Below are 15309 nucleotides of genomic sequence, written 5' to 3'. Positions count from 1 at the left end.
AAAGTGGTGTGTGGGTGTTTTCAGAGCGAGCCTGCAGAACAGGACTTGTCCTTTCATCATTTTTTTTCTGCACATTTGCACAATAGCATGCAAACAAGAAAACCACGTCCTGCACTCAGCTTAAGCACATACTTTTAAGGAAATATAAAACATTTCCCAGACCAATTTATTACCTATTTGAAAATGACACTGATGCTAAAAGAACATTGTAGAACACCACCTTTTGTACTGGTGCATATAACACTATTCATATGTGGGAATTTGCTGGAGGCCTCAATATATTTTACACAATTTCAGTTCAGTTACAGAATTTTCATGTTTTTGTTCAAATTGTCCTTCACCTTTTGACTCTACATTTAACAAGGCTACATAGTTCATTGAAGAAATGCTATCTTCCATCAAATACAATGAAATATTGAGCTTCTGTGAAGTATTGAGTCTTTGTATATGCATTTGAGAGTTTCTCAAAATCACCCAGGTTTACAGAGACTCGACCATCCATCTTCCTAGTCATAGCTTTCAGGAGATCAATAATGCAAAATGACACTTTTTATATTCAGGCTCAAAGCTAAAGCCTTCTATTTTCTGTGTGATTTATTCCTGTGGTAGGAGCTGTCACCTTCCATCACAGGAGCTTTTATCACTAAATAAAAACCTGGATTATAAATCGTCAGCGTTGCAGGTCATTGTAGCACAGCACAGTACACTCATGCTGTGCAAAAGCAATTCTACTCTTCATCTGACCAATTTATTCAAAGCACCACTCTATCATTTAACATGGGAAAGGTGAAGTGACCTTATAGAGGTAGGTGCCACTGAGTTAATGGCAAACAGTTGAAGCACATCAACACATCACATCATTTTTCCCAGAATTCATGGCCAGCCCCTCTTACCATCCAACTCTGAGTCACCCTCTTACACATGAATGCCTGCACTAGGTTACTACTGCCTTTTATGCTTACAATTCAAAAGGAAGTATCTTGCTTTCATCAATGTTCAATTAAATAGATGTTTCTTTCTAGATACATTTAGAGTTTAGGATCCACTAGTGCCAGTGACTTGTACTGGAATTTTGCTGGAAGAAAAAAAAGAATTGTTTTCATAGTTCAGCTCAGTAAACCTGATGGCTGTGCCTTGGGCTTGGTTTCCATACCACACCACAAATGCAGGGTTCAGTGCTTAATACCCAGAGCTGTACCCAGAACAAGCATATCTGTCAAGCTAATTCAACTGCATGCTGCCATTGTCGTGCTTGTGTAGCTGACTGTGATAGGCTGCTATTACTGGAGCTTTATATGGTTGCTCAACATTTTTTTTCTACAGTTGTTCTTGACACTAGAAGTGAGTGCATCAAACACAATCACCTCTGTTGTATGTGATTGATGACATAAAGCACAATGAATACAAATCAGCAAGATTGATGGAGTCCAATAACTAAACCTCGAATGACTGTCATTTGTCCCATTCCCTGTGGATGATTGTGCGTACAATGGTTTTTGAAAATGTCACTGAATGGTTTTGTTCCACTTCTTGGTTGTCAAGGCACCCATCAAACACATGAAACACAAATGCATACAATCTGCTGTTTGTGAATCGCATGCTTACTCTGTCTTGTTTTCTTCATTTTTTAACTTACCAGACCATTCATCCTCTTATTTTTGAGCTGTTGTATCAAGCAAGTAAAGTGACATTGTACAAGAGAGTTAACAACTCAATATCTGACTAAGATTGTGAATTTGAGTTATATTATATTAATGCACATTAATGTTCAAACTGCAACCCACAAGGAAGTGTGAGTACACATTTTATTTTATTTTATTTTTTTTAATTTATTTTTTTTTTGAGTACAATACCCTCTGCATTTATATGAATGCTGAATTAAAAATATAGAAATAAAGTGCTTCTAGAAAAGCAACTCAAAAAATGGGTCCTTATACTGATGCAGCATGAAGTAATAGTTGAAGTATTTACATTCTTTAAATTATATTTATTGCCTCAAATTGTTTATATTTGTGGTAAACGAGGCACTCCTACAACACTACAATACTCCTACAACACACATCCTCTTTCAGAGCTATAACTGGTAATAGACTCCCAATTGTTGAAGAGGATCATCTGGGTCAAACTGAGTGGATAATTAACTTTTTCAGGGGATTGGATGTTTTCTTGGGAACCCATGCGTCATTTTGCATTTAGAGCAGATTCTGTGCTAACGGAGCATGACCAACTTCTCAATTAACGATTCATTTTTAACCACTTACAAATAGACAACTTGACCACTTGAGTCACAAAGGCTTGAAGTGATTTTCACTTTTGAAATACATGGCTGTGCTATTGATATCTTAATCCTTTAAACTTTTTATCGTAATATACAGCTATATTCATAATTCTGGAAACCTTTTTGATTTCATTATCATTGATCATTATTTTCAGAGCAAATCTATTGTACACAGATAATTTGGTTTTAAATTGAAAAACATGTGTTTGGAAGGGTATAGGGTTTACACTGCACTTATAGTGAACAGGAATTTAAGTCAGAGTACAGATTAATTGTAGTGCACACATTGTTGGAGCCCAAACATAGAAAACTGAATACAAGCTTAGAGAAATTCTTTAGAAAGTAATTTCAGAAACTGCAATTAAGAGATCAAATGACTGCATGTTTTTTTGTCTTTAAGGACACACTCAAAATATGTGCTGTTATCTTGTCAGTTAGTTGTGGTCATCATAAGTCACAGCCTATTAAAACAGTGGGTGGTATGAATAGCATGCCCAGGCAAGTAGGAGGACGTTTTTCCCTCCTACTGGGAATGTGGTAGAGGATGTGGCTACTTCACACCCCTAGGAGTGTGAGTGTGTGTGTGAGTGAGTGAGGGTGAAGGAGCATATGGAACATTGAACCAATGCTCTAGGGAAGGGAAGGGGATTTGAATTCTGCTGTGGTCACAGAATACTCTGCAGGATGACACTTGATGACCAGGAGTCAGTGGGGGGAAAAGAGAATGAGAGAATATCTCTGGAGGTCAGCCACGCAGGGCTACAGGGCAGGCCTGCTGATACGGCTTACTGTGTGTAACCTGCTTCTGAGCTGCAGCTTTTTAAAGACTGAAATAGTCTGCTGATTGGAACAGAGCAGGACCTCTCCCTGAGGGGACTGTCTGTATAGCTGGCATAGTTGCATGAAAGACTTGGATTGGAATTTTTTCACTTATACTGAATAGAGTGAAAAACAGTTTGCTTTTCTTCTGCTGAGGTGTACATATCATGAGATAATAGAATATTTTGTATCTAGTAATAGTGAGTACGATATTTTTTTTATTAAATCTCTATGTTTTCCAGTCCCTACATTTTTTTATGAATACAAGTAAAAGTGGCAGGAGTAAATATACAGGGCAGAGTGTAACAGATTGAGGGGCTGGTTATATCAGTTTTTCTCTGGTAAACAGATGCAAACATATGGTTAAATCAGTGCAGCTTGTTTGAAACAGACACTCTTTCCATCCCATGTGCAGAAAAATACATTTATTAACTTAAATATTATTACTTCAAAAAAAGTTGTCAAACATGGTGTGTTTGTGACCATGTTATCGAAAAGCCAAATTGAAATAATATATTTGTGGTTAGCAGTTATATTTGATTAATAATTTAAGTGGACTCTTTTGAATGATTTTTCATCTTATGCACACAAAATATTCATTTTAAAATCCACAAATGATACCTTTATTTGAAATCTTTATTTCTAAAAGCATGTTCTATTAAGACATTTTTAATTACATAACATACATAATACATAAAAAAAACTAAAATATTTCCCTAACAAGGTTTTGTTCTAAGTAATTTTTCAATAAATTCCACCCATTATGCAGCACAAAGAATAAAGCATAACTCACATTTTTAAATGGTGCAAATAAACATGACAAGTACAAGGAAATGAGTCTTTAGGGTGATCATTAAACGTTAGAATACTGTCTTTGAAGTCAGTGACTTTATTCAACCTTGTCTCCATCTATGGGATAAAGACTACGCTTTTGAAAAAAAAAAATTCCTTAAGATGTTTGGAGCAATGTCATTTTGGCCATTGGGAGCACTTCTGAAACACACCCCAGGACATAGATGAGCCTTGGGTTACTTATAAAGCCAGAGATAATTAAAATGTGAAACACTTACCCTCCCCTACAAGCAGCACTGCAGTGGACTTCGACCATAATTCATTTTTAATTTAATTCAGTTTGAATTTCTAAAAGCTTACTTTGTACAGTGCATGCAAGGCCAGTGTTAAGTCTTTCATTGAATTCTACTGTTCATTTAAGCAATAACAAAAATCTTATTCCCCATTAAAGGTTTAACAAATTTGCTATATTAAAATATGGATTTGTACACAGAAATTCTGACTGGGCTAAACAACTTTGCTTTATTAAGAATTATTCTGAAATAAGAATTTAGAAAGATAATATTTATTGTCTAAATGCACTAATTTTTTTTTAAATGCCATTTTTCAAAGTATTTGTTTTCAGTTGTTTAATCATCGCTCCTTTTACTATACATCAAAGAAAAAACAACACTTTGCAAGAATGTGCGATTTCTAATGTTATTTCACCATGTTGTTCTTGTCAAATAAGAACTGCACCACATGGTGTAGTCTGGATGCCGCCCTCCTGTCAGTCACTGACAGACTCAACGCAGGCTAGGACAACATAACATAAAAGGCAAACAAACTCATGAATAAAATAACCATGAATATATGCGATGGTGTAAAGTGGTCCAGGACAGTTTGGCCGAGATGTGAATATCCTGCGGTACATTTGATTAAAGGCCCATGACAGACAGTGCATGATGAATGGGGCCCGAAGAGAATTAAAGCCTGTCAGGAGGACGGGCCGCCACGCTGAGATTAAACCCCAGCAGGACCCGTCTTCCTGGGAGGGGCCCTGTGTTGGGTGGCAGCTTGTCTGGCCCGCCTGTCAAGTGCAGAGCTGTCAGTGGCCATAAGACTGAAAGCAGTGGAGGGCAGCGAGTCAGTGTCCCCCTGGGATCTCCACCAAGGATCCCTTCGAGACTACGATGGGAGTGAAAAGTTCAATAAATTCACTATCCCGGGCCTGCTACTTCACTTAAGTGCTGCACATAAAAGGTGGACAGCATTTAAGAGACAAGATGATTTGTCCCCAGTTTAGAAATGGAAAGTGGGGATTGGCCTTGGCTTAAAAAATATATCTTGGAACATACATTTTGACTTCCAATGCACTGAGGCATTTCTTTGGGCCAGGCATTGCAGTTGTGTCTCCATAAAGTGCAGAGAAGACAGTAAAGCAGATAACATCTGGCCCATGGGATTGGTGTGAAGGATTCATATGGCTGAAATAACAATCACATGGGAGAAAAGGCTTTAAATTAGAAAGATTCTATTGATTTTAAAAGAAGGTTGTGACTTGTGGGTGGCACTGTTAGAAAACAGTTGCTTCTCATGGATTTGGCCATTTTAGAATGTCTTAAAAACATTTCAAGAGTTGTGTTTTATTATCTCTGAGTTGCTCTTTCACAGTGGGGTTTTCCACATGAAATGTACACAAATACTCTCAACACATTTGCAATCAGAATACTGCCCTAGACAACTTTTAAAAAAGTAGCTCTAAAACACCCAAATATATACTAACATGTAAAGTTTTGTTTTCCTATCAGCTGCAAAAAGAATATTCACATTCCTCAGATATCCCTTATGACCTATATTCATGTTCAAATATAGTCAAACAACAGTGTTAGACCCAGGTTTAGGATTTTTAACTCCAGAGTTGGTGTAAAGATTACATGCAGTACATTCAATTTTAAAAAAGTCTCAATTGCATTTATTTTTGGTTTAATCTTGAGGTCAAACAATCTACAAAGCATCTTCTGTAGAACATTCCTTCCAGTATGATTTAATGTTAGTTTAACTATCATTTTCAAAATATTACTTTTTTTTAACACTGCAATTTAGTTTAAATATGATATGATTTTCCTAAGATTCATTTTTTTTTTATCAACTTAATATGGGTCATGTGCTGACCAATTTTAATACATATGAATGCTTTTGTTTCTATTGCATTCACTAAGTGAACTCTGCCTTCAAGTGGAGAAAACAGCTTTACACTCTAGTTGAAATGATTATTAAAGTGAAGAACTTCTTAAAAAGCCAGCCCACAGCAAGCATTTTACTTTGTCCTTGACAGAGAGCTGAACATACAGGTTAACAAACCTCACTGTTGCTGATGGAGAACAAAAGCCTCACTTCTGGCCAGGGTCCAAAGAAGTGTGCTTTCTCGCCCACATGCATAGTAAGCAATGTGAGGTTGCTGGGCAGATGCAGGTGTTCAGCTTAGCTTCTCCTTGACTTGTCATAGTTTCAAAAGCAGAGGTTACACCATTTCAGATATCGTAAATGTTTCTATAGATGACTTCATGCAAATCACAGAGATGTAAAGAAATAATAAAAATAAAAAGTACATTCATTGAGCTGTTTTAGTGTGTAAGCCAGATTCAACAATGCCCCCCCACTAAAGATCTTAAAACAAAAATAAGCAAAAACAAAATACAAAACAAAATTTAGAGGACACAATACTTATGTCTACTATGTAATTTTTATAGGCTTTTTTAGAAGCAAGAGAAATAATAATCCCAACAATGTAATTTTCAAGGCATGACAGATAGTACCTTATTATTTATAAATATACTATGATTTGAGAGCAAGAAGAAAGGAATACACTCTATATTATATAGGGCTTAATAGTGTGTTTTGGCCAGCAAAGCATGACAAACAACTACATCAGAAATCCCTACACCTACAACCTTTGGCACCGTAAATGTGGTTTCTAATGGCAGCCGTGACCAGTTTTATAATAATGTAGTCTGTGTAAAACACAGCTTGTTGTAAACGTTTTGCACACACACTCACTCAGATTAAAACCAGGCACATTTCCTCTTTTGGCTTCACAGCTCTGACATTAATATCTCTTTTTTCCCCTCATATCCCATTCTGTGAGTATTTTAAGAACATCAATAATTCTGCATTACGTCAGCAACTTTGCTTTCTCTGAAACCATCTGGACTGTGCAAGGAAAGTCACATATACTTCACTCTGTCCTATCCATGGGATTGCATAGTTTTGTTTACAGTGTAACGCAAGTTATGAAATGCCTAGCTCTCAGCTTTTGGTGATGCAGCTGTTAACTTTCTATGGTGCATTTGTGTAGAGAGTGGAGGAGTTTCAGGAGAGTAAGCAATGACAGAATGTGTATTGTTTAAGGAAACCCACATGTCATGCAGTAACTCATTTCCCCAATGATTATGGAGTATTTTTTTTACCAGACATTTGTAAAGCTTGTTTAAGCCTGCAAAAACAACTCTCTACCCTGACTTTTCCCAAGACACCAATACCCCCTCATATGCATGATGTGCTTTCCTGCCAAATAGAACTATTCAGAAATGTTCAAACATTTGCCATGTTTCAGTGTTACCCCAACCATGACTTAAAAGATTTTTGTGGCTATATTTTCATGCCCAGATAATACATGTCAGCTGTTCCTATGTGCACAAAACCATTTCTGTCTTCTACTGTCCAGTCCGCAATGTGTACTGCCAAGTCAATCAGACAGAGAACAGATACTGTTATGACTAAAATTATAATGATAATGATAATAATAATAATAATAATAATAATAATAATGTCCTGATCGGAATACTCCTGTCTCTATGTGGCTACATATGTTTAATAGTTTTTAGTCTTTCTCCTGTAACCGCTACCCCATGCACACTCAGGAAACAGGTTTCAGAAAACCTTAATTTCTAGGGGGAACTAAAACCATTGCATTCTTCAGACCACATTTCAGGCCAACTACATGATATCTAAAGTTACAGGCCTACAGTTTTGCAATAGTGCATTATATAACGCTGACCAGAGTGTGCATTTTATAAAATCTGCTTATCAAGTAGTCTTTTACCCACTAAAGCCACATTGGGATGTTGAACTTGGCTCAGACCTGAGGTAGACAGTGATGGCATGATCAAGTCCAGATCAAATAAGGATCTTAGAGATTCAAGGATGACCATCTGTGACTGAAGGGAAATTTGCCTAATTTCTAACAAAAATCTGCTTCGTTCTCACAGACCAGCTGTCATTCTGAATCCTGAACACTCAGCACCCGTGGGTAAGGCAGAATCATGGCGTCTTCTATTTTTACCGTGTCCAGTGAATAAACTAAATATATATACGAATCCTTATTACAGCTGGCTGATAAATTTAACATCACTTAAATACATAACATAATGGGGAATTTTTATAAGGTACTTTACTGTTTAAGACAAGTTGGATACTTAATTATAATGAAACTGATTTAGTTTGTTTGGTCTTCAGAAAATCAAATATTAACAGAAAACCAGGTTACATTTAGGCGTAGCGCTACACACCACTTCAATTGGAATCATGAAGAGGTGAGAGCTTTCTGGAGCTCGTTTCCATAACGTCCTTCGGCTGAGGACAGGCCGTGGAAAAGCACTTCCTCCTGTGAGGAAAAATCACCTCAGCTTGCAACTGAACAACAGTGGTACTTAGCCACCATTATTGTTTATTTTATTCAGAGAGAAGAATTGTGTTCTTGAACGCCTAAACAGCGGGGCCATTTTCATCCCTCGATAATTTACCGACAAAGAACTTAGCAGCGGGCGAATTAGCCTCTCTCTTAGTTCTGTGGTGGGTCGGCAGAACAGTTCTGAAACGAGAGTTAATAACAGCGCATGTTTAAGGCTAAATGAGATTGAATCTTTTATACTCACTAAATTGGACTAACACAATTAACTATAGCCAGTGCTTTGCAGCACCTACACACAATGTCTGTAAACAAATTATCCCAGTACAGTACTTTGAAAACGAAGCTGGGCCAAACGTCCTGGTTTTATTAAACTATCTGAGGAGAAGTGATTAATTAGCCAAGTCTTAAAATGACTGTTCTCTGTAGACTTCTGCTACATGAACACAAACCAGTAAATGTATACATTTCGTCCTTAATGTGGCGAATATTTAATGCAATTAACAATGTATTGTAATCCAGTGACCTTCACGGGCACTTTCGAGATTTTATCCGCTTAGACTTTATGGACCGTTTAAACTTTTTTTCTTAAAATACCGAAATTACACGCCATACAAACATGCTTTACGTTGGATATAAAGACGGACTTTAAGATTATTCTTGCTGAATTATTTATACCAACTAAATAGACCCGATAAGGTCATCTGTGAAGATTGATATCAGCTGTGAAAAATAATGTCCTTGGGCTGTTACAGAGCCTCGGTTTACACAGCGTATATGGTTGAATGAATGCAACTGAGAACAAAACATTGTTGTGGCCCCTTCAACCATACAACCACGTCTAAGGTCTTTAGGTCGTTTTCCCGGCCATGTTTGGACTCGCTTGGAATGCGTTACTGCATTTTTCCTCTTTAAATGTACTATTTTGCGAGAACTAGTCTGCATAACAATTGAAATAGACAACAAAGCCTGGAATATATTGGTAATGTTTATTTACATAAAACGCGTTGATCACCCACCTGAACAACAGCAGCGACTGACACCGTGAACAAAAGCTGAAAGAGCGACATTACACATCCAAACGTCCGCGATCAGGAGAAACAAAGGCGTCGGATTAACTCGGTGTGATAACAGTAATAACCTTATATATAAATATATAATAAGAAAGCCGTTTCAGACCTTAAATAAGTGAAACACGCTGTGTTTTGATAGTCAGTCCCATTGGCCATTACTAACTCGCCCAGACAGCCGTGAACCTCGCACCACTGCGCGACAGCGCCTTGTTTCGAAGAGCCTTCGTTCCCGCGGCGTATTGTTCCAGCGGGTCCCGACTGAGCGGCGAAAACAGAGACTTCCCCGGCCGACGTGGCTAATTTTTCTCCATCACACGCACAAAAAGTCGCTCACAGAGCTGAAGGTGGCTGAGTAAAGGCGCGGGTGGCTCTTCTGGATGTGAAAATTCACACTCGGCTCCAGTCCTCGCCTCCTCACAGTCTCGCTTTCCCCCTGCTCTGCTGAATAGCGGATGCCTTGAAACCGCCTCATCGGGGCGCGACAGGGGGTAGTTTGAAACCGCACCACTTTCTTTCCACTCTTTCTCTCTTTTTAAAATCAACATTTCGGCGTGGAGTGCCCTGCCATCACGTTAATCCTCGCATTTCAAACAGACACTAAATAGTAATTTTGAAATCTCACTAAAAATTCTGGCTCTTAAAAGAGCGAGGGACTCGTTTCCTAAAACACAAACATTGCCTATTAGTTCAAAATCTTCAAAATACTACATGGAAATACTCCAGAACTGTCTTTCCCTTTGCATATGATGTGATTTTCTGTTTTACTCTTTAAAAAATTGTAAAGGGGAAACTTGGAAAGACGAGCAAATGTCTTAAAATGGTTTGTGTGTAGTCAGAATAAGTTAATTATATATATATATAAAACACACACACACACACATACATACTTCTAGCCAAACACCAGTAAGTACTGCCTCATTATGGGAGTAGAATCATAAAAACAAAAATACATATCAGTCAGACACATTGGTCACTCACACTCAATTCTGTTCCTCATATGAGTTTGAAAAACAAGATATACAAAGCCCGGTCCTTTAACCAAACACAATCTCAGTCAGTGATGCAGGTCGCTGCGCCGCAGGACCGAGGCAAATCCCACTCGTATGCTGTGTGTTTACAGAATCGCTTCGAGAAATAAAATGAAGGCTGGACTCGTAGTCTCATAAATCTGTGTTCATTGTGGTACAATCAAGACTGTATCCGTCTATTTTAATCAGGAGAGCTTGAGTGGCCTTGAAACTGCCCTCCACAAATTCTCTGCTTGTTTTGATCATTCAGGTCTTGAAGGAAGGGGGGGCTTGAAACAGCTCGGCCTCCTTGGTCCATAATTGGTTTTATAGAGCTGGCGAAGGGCCAAAGTGTTTACATGGAAATGATTGACAGACCGGGGGACCAATGGCGCCGCTCGCTGCGAGTTTGTCAGGTTGGGGCTCAGAAGAGGCGGAGCGTGTTAAACAATGCTTGTTTCATTGCAGAAGAGTTTACTGAGAGCTACAGTGGATCGTGCGCAAGGCCTTCCCCTGTCTAAGCAGTCCCTCTGCGCTACTGCGGATGGTCTGTAAATGGAGTGTAAGAAATATTCCGCCCTGCGTCCGGATTTGGGGAAGGAACGGGATTCTGTTAACTGAAGCGCCATTCAAGTAAGATGTCGTCGTCGCTGGTCCTCGAGAGCGTAGTTTGGGTTTTTTATGGAGCAAACCAGAGGCATTTATTAAGAAAGCTGTTTGTAGGCTAGTTCTTCTGCTTCTTGTTGTGGAAAAGGCGGGGAACGGTTTCGTTAAAGCGACTACGCATAAAAGTGAATGTAAATGCGTCCTCGGACAACTTCACGAAAATGAATGGGCTCCAGAAGCCTATGTTTTTCCGCGAAAAAAAGTTTCGTTATTGAAAATGGAAGCACGTAGGCTGAAAGTTTGAAACGTGGCCGTCGAGGGAGCTGTGCTGTTTGCCGTGAAGCGTGGCTAAAATCACCCCTCTGTAACTTTTACCATGTTCGCGGGTGTGCGACCCAGGCGTATGGTTGGATCCTGCTCTCGATTAAACTTTCTATTTTACAAATTCGCGGTACTTGGCGTTAAATTTCCTGAACTGGCAGCGTAGGTCTCCGCGATTAAAACTATAGCTTGTTTTGCTAAACTAGCCAGAGTTTAAAGGTGCTGTCTTAATCCACATTTTTATAAATCATAAATATAGCAGATCGGCGAGTGGACAAGTCCGGACTCTAATTACCGCGGTGCTCGGAGGCAGACTGGAGCGGCTATGGGTCCGTTTACAGCCCTCGGGCTGCAACCACTCTTGGGACAAGCTGCAGATACAACGCTTGACCGAATCGCTGCTTTCCCAAACGGGTTTACAAAACTGAGGAGGACTATACCGTGCCCTTCAGGACTAGATCTTCTGGTCAGAACCGAAAGTGAGCGCGTAGCCTGTGTTTCCTTTTTTGTAAATTTAAAATTTTTTTTTTTTTTAAATTTTTTTTTTTCAAGGAAGCAAGCCGTTTTCTTTTTATTTAGCCTTTTAAGATACTATTAAAATATGTTAATATAAATCTAACTTAGTAAAAGAGTAAAATCTCTCATTTCGGATCTTAGTTATGACACGCATAATATTTTTATTTATTTATTTACTTTTTAAAATATGCTTGGATTTGAGCTGACGATCAATTGATTTTTCTCGTGGTAATCGCCCAAATTAACATCGGAATAAAGCAGCGATTATGTTGTATTGCTCTGAGCCGTGGTCTCTGTGAAATGGAAAGATGAAAATCCCACTAAGAAACGCCTGCGAGAGCGAGCCATCCCTGGCTTTCCCTGCACAGCGACAGCGGCCGAACACATGAATAGCGAGCGATTCGTTTATCCAAGAGGTTCCTGTACAAAGTTTAGACTTAGCAGGGCTTTCGCGTCCCACATTTTCATCGCAGGAGGCCATTTCCAAGCGCCGACCGAACTTGGGAGGTTTACTTTTCAATCCCCGTGTGTTAGATTCAAACTGCGTCATTACGCCCCTGTTACGAAGCGCCGGTGATATTTGTATCTGCCGTGTTTCTCAGTCGACTCAGATGTAATTCTTTCATGTTTTATCCTTAGCCTTGTTTTTTTGTTTGTTTGTTTTCGTAGGTCGGCACCATGCCGGATAAGGACCCTGAATTGCCTAATCTAGGGATATTATAGCCTACATCAGGCTCATTCGGAATACCCAAACGAGCAGTCTCCTTTTTTTCATCATCAAGTTTGTCCTTTCTGGATGATGGATGGCCGTGATTTTGGCCCCCCGCGGTCTGTGCACGTCCCTCCGCCGCTCCTCTCCGGTCTGGCGATGGAGAATCACCGGCTCAGCGCCGCCTCTGTGCCCGGCAGAGTGCCGCCTTCCCCCGGACACATGAGCGCGGGACACCCGCCACCTCTTCACTCCGCCAAATTTCTCTCACCTGCCATTAACCTACAGTCTCACCACAGTAAGTAGCGCTTTCTTTCCCCATAAAGAGCACAGGGCTCGGATAAACAGAAAAGCGCTTGATTAGCGAGGATTTCTGAGCGAAACTTACGCTGGGGGTCGAGAAGCTAAGGCTGGATGCTGTGTGTTGGGGCGGCTGCCGCTGCCTCTGAGCTCTGCGAGTCCAGTTGTATTTATTAAATACGTAAGACGGTCTGTACTGCTGCAGTTTTTATGTAGGGGGTCAAGCTTTGCGCCACTTATTACTCATGCGAATGTGCTCCGTCTGGCTAATCACCGCGCAAGAGATGTTTACTGGCAGAAATTAAGCAAACGCCTTTTCAATCTGTACATTCTGTGATTCCTGTTGTGTGTGTACCGTGGAACCAGTTCATAATAAAGCCAATAGTCACAGTTACTACAGACTGTTTTTTAATGCGTCTAAAGCAATGGCGACAGATGCATACACGCAATGACCGTTTTAGAGCAATAACAGAAAGAGCCGTACGCTGTTGCCCGTGCTCTCTCCCTCTCTCTCATTAGAAGAAGCCTGGACAGAGGGAACGCACACATCGAGCAAATGGGTGCTGACGGAGTTACTTGATGTAAAACTGTGGTGGGAAACTCATGTTTGATTCTACTGATGTGGCTAAATGTAGCCTTGGTCTTTGATTTTCAGTTGTCTGTGGAAGATCAGTGTTGAATTTGAGCTCAAACTGAAATTGTTTCCATTTGTCCTCTCTTCCCCTCAAAGCTGGGACAGGCACTGTAATTACTGCCTCCACACTCCTCTCTCTCTCTCTCTCTCTCTCTCGCCTACTTTTACTGAGAACAGCATCCAGCTATATTCGGCCAGAATGTTTTAGAAGCACTTTTGTATGAATTTTGGTGTTGATCTCATTAGTGAAGGCATGTGGCATATCTGGGGAAAATTGTCTCCTGCAAATTTTAGTTTGAGCTGGATTTTGAAATCATGTGTGCTGTAAATCATGCTAGTTCTATGGATAATGGATTTAAGGAGTTGAAATGAATGTCCATGGTGTTGGTGATGGGGCCATTAACTGCTGAAATATTTTGTTCTGTTTGTCACATTTACATAACCCCTGCTGATCTAGTGCCATAAAAGGTCTGTCACCTTTTTTGGTAATTGTCATTTCGAGGTGAAGTGGCAGTTTCAAGGCAGAGAAATTGCGTATTTTTTTCATTGTGGCAACATAACTGCCTAGTTATATCCATGCAAATTACACTTAAACATAGATAAAAATATTCAGACTGCAGTAGGGAGGCAAATGTTTTGAAGGGAAAAAGAAAAAAATCCACAAACTTAAAATAATGGGTGTGGGCTTCTGAACTTGCAGTATCTGATGAGTGAGAATGGTGAGGTACACTGGCATGGATTGAACACAGTATATTTTCTAGAGAATGTTCAGTGGATGTATTCAGGTCATAGTTTAATGCCTATCTGTAGTGGCAGTGATGAAAACAAACATTCATTCTGAATCTGGTTATTATTTACTGAGTTAGAACGGTGTATCTGCAGCTGTAACTTAACAGAAAAATGCACAAATATATTTTTACAATTGTAATTTTAAACATACAACAAAAAAAGAACAAACCAAATATTTAAGGCATCATCTTGTTACAGATACTGTATCATAGGTTAAGATTTAATCTGGAGCCTGCATAAAGTGTGTTCATTTATACAAAGCGACTCTTGAAATTTCACCAGTAAATGGGTTATATCTTGGAATTTGACTGAATAAAAACATCATGTAACCTACTGAAAAAAATTATTTGGGGGGAAAAGAAATTGGATGCTGAAACATTTAACACCATCACTGATATTATAATAAATATTATGTCTTGATGTAATCTGAAACTCTGCAAAATTCCAAGATCTGTTTGGTCCCTTTTAAGGCAAGGAGTCTGTGTGGGATTTCGTCTTCCCCCAAAGTCGTCAGTGTTCTGAATAGTGACAACAAATAAACTACTTTTGCAGTTACTCTGTGCACATGTGATGTCCACATAGCGTCCTAATAACCAGGGAGCTGGACTTTATTATTGAATTAACCTCTGTTCAGAATGAGCTCACTTTTAGATTTTGAAGTTGATTCATCTGTCCTTTACCTTCCCCTGTGGCTTTGTTGAATGTTTTAAACGTCTGATTCTTTTCTCACCATTTCTTTATTAATGGAAAGAAACTTTGTCCCCATGAGCTCTCTCATATTTCAACCACAAAATTA

At 39.2% G+C, this 15309-nt stretch overlaps 1 protein-coding gene across 2 annotated transcripts in view; it reads left to right on the top strand.

Annotated features, from left to right (window-relative positions):
* The first annotated feature begins 11027 nt into the window (after nt 1–11027).
* The window catches only part of tnrc18 (trinucleotide repeat containing 18), a 59115-nt gene continuing 54833 nt past the window's right edge, over nt 11028–15309 (top strand). The window contains exons 1-2 of one of the 2 annotated variants that reach the window (XM_066675822.1): nt 11028–11271; nt 12751–13088. In XM_066675822.1, coding sequence (XP_066531919.1) covers nt 12878–13088 — 211 coding nt within the window. In that variant the 5' untranslated portion in view covers nt 11028–11271; nt 12751–12877. The remainder of the gene's footprint in view (nt 11272–12750; nt 13089–15309) is intronic. The other variant, XM_066675821.1, reaches the window with a different exon arrangement.

This window comes from Hoplias malabaricus, chromosome 6, assembly GCF_029633855.1.
Source record: "Hoplias malabaricus isolate fHopMal1 chromosome 6, fHopMal1.hap1, whole genome shotgun sequence".
In the NCBI taxonomy this organism is placed as follows: domain Eukaryota; kingdom Metazoa; phylum Chordata; class Actinopteri; order Characiformes; family Erythrinidae; genus Hoplias; species Hoplias malabaricus.
This window is presented reverse-complemented; position numbering and strand designations above follow the sequence as displayed.